Source organism: Morus notabilis, unplaced genomic scaffold, assembly GCF_000414095.1.
Source record: "Morus notabilis unplaced genomic scaffold, ASM41409v2 C11365186, whole genome shotgun sequence".
NCBI classification, from domain to species: Eukaryota; Viridiplantae; Streptophyta; class Magnoliopsida; order Rosales; family Moraceae; genus Morus; species Morus notabilis.
This window is the reverse complement of record NW_010386197.1, coordinates 1-1,041: the sequence shown is the minus strand read 5'-3', so window position 1 is coordinate 1,041 and position 1,041 is coordinate 1. Positions and strand designations below refer to the sequence as shown.

Genomic DNA, 1,041 nt, shown 5'->3' with positions numbered 1-1,041 from the left:
GGTTTCTTAATTTGTGTCTTCTTTTTAATTCTATTGAGGAAAACTAGAAATATCTAAATCTTTATGTTCAGATTTAGCTTTAAGTGCTGAAGCATGACACATAATAGTAGCAAGAGACCTATACGTTTCTCATTTCATTTCTTTTGAAGTTTCCAGGTGGGAGTGCCTGTAGTTATTCTTCGATGTTTGGAGCATATGGAGTCAAAAGATTTGGGCAGGCCTGTTGCCTTCCTTGCTAAAATGATAAACTATCGCCCTCTTGCAGTTCAACTTGTGAGTAAAGGCCTGTTGGATCCTAATCGGTGGAGAAGGTTGCTTGATTATTCAAGCCCGAAAGAAGTCACACTAGATGCTCTTATGATTATTTCAGATTTAGCTCGAATGGACAAGGTTAGCCTTTTATTTTTATCATTATTATTTTTTGGTTGAAGAACTGTTCTTGTATAAAGGGTCCGTACTCTATTTTCTTTCAACTTCTGGAGTCTTGGAAAATGCAAAAAACTACCAAAATCTTAAATTTGGCTTTTTTGGTGTTCAGGGATTCTATGAATTCATCAACAGGGCTTCTATTTTGGAGCATTTGAAGGAATTTCTTGTCCATGAAGATCCCAACATACGTGCAAAAGCCTGTAATGCTCTAGGCAACATGTGTCGATATAGCTCCTACTTTTATAGTACACTGGTAAGGAATGAAAAGTTGATTATTTTTATTGGACTAAACCATTTAAACGCTTCAAAGATTTGTAAAGATACAAAGACTAGTCCTTATGTGGTGGATATTGGAGATAAAACTCATTCTGTTACAAGCATGCGTAGATTGGTTTTACGCATTTTTCATGTTCTTTACAAGGGTTCTAGATTAATTCCGACCATGAACTCTATTGAATTTCATGCTTCAGGCAAGATGTCAAATCATTGGCCTTCTAATCGACCGATGTTCTGATCCAGATAAACGCACACGAAAATTTGCATGCTTCGCTGTAAGTTCAGTTGCTATGCAAGATCAAAACATTTTGATTTGAATCTCTTAAATTACATTTA

At 35.7% G+C, this 1,041-nt stretch overlaps 1 protein-coding gene across 1 annotated transcript; it reads left to right on the top strand.

The window, feature by feature from the left end:
* Positions 1–156: 156 nt before the first annotated feature.
* Positions 157–980, top strand: LOC112095026 (serine/threonine-protein kinase TIO-like; the record flags this gene model as incomplete). Its single annotated transcript, XM_024176709.1, has 3 exons — positions 157–390; positions 539–682; positions 900–980. Coding segments are annotated over 3 exons (459 nt in total), but the record flags the coding sequence as incomplete, so codon positions are not given.
* Between the last annotated feature and the right edge of the window lie 61 nt (positions 981–1,041).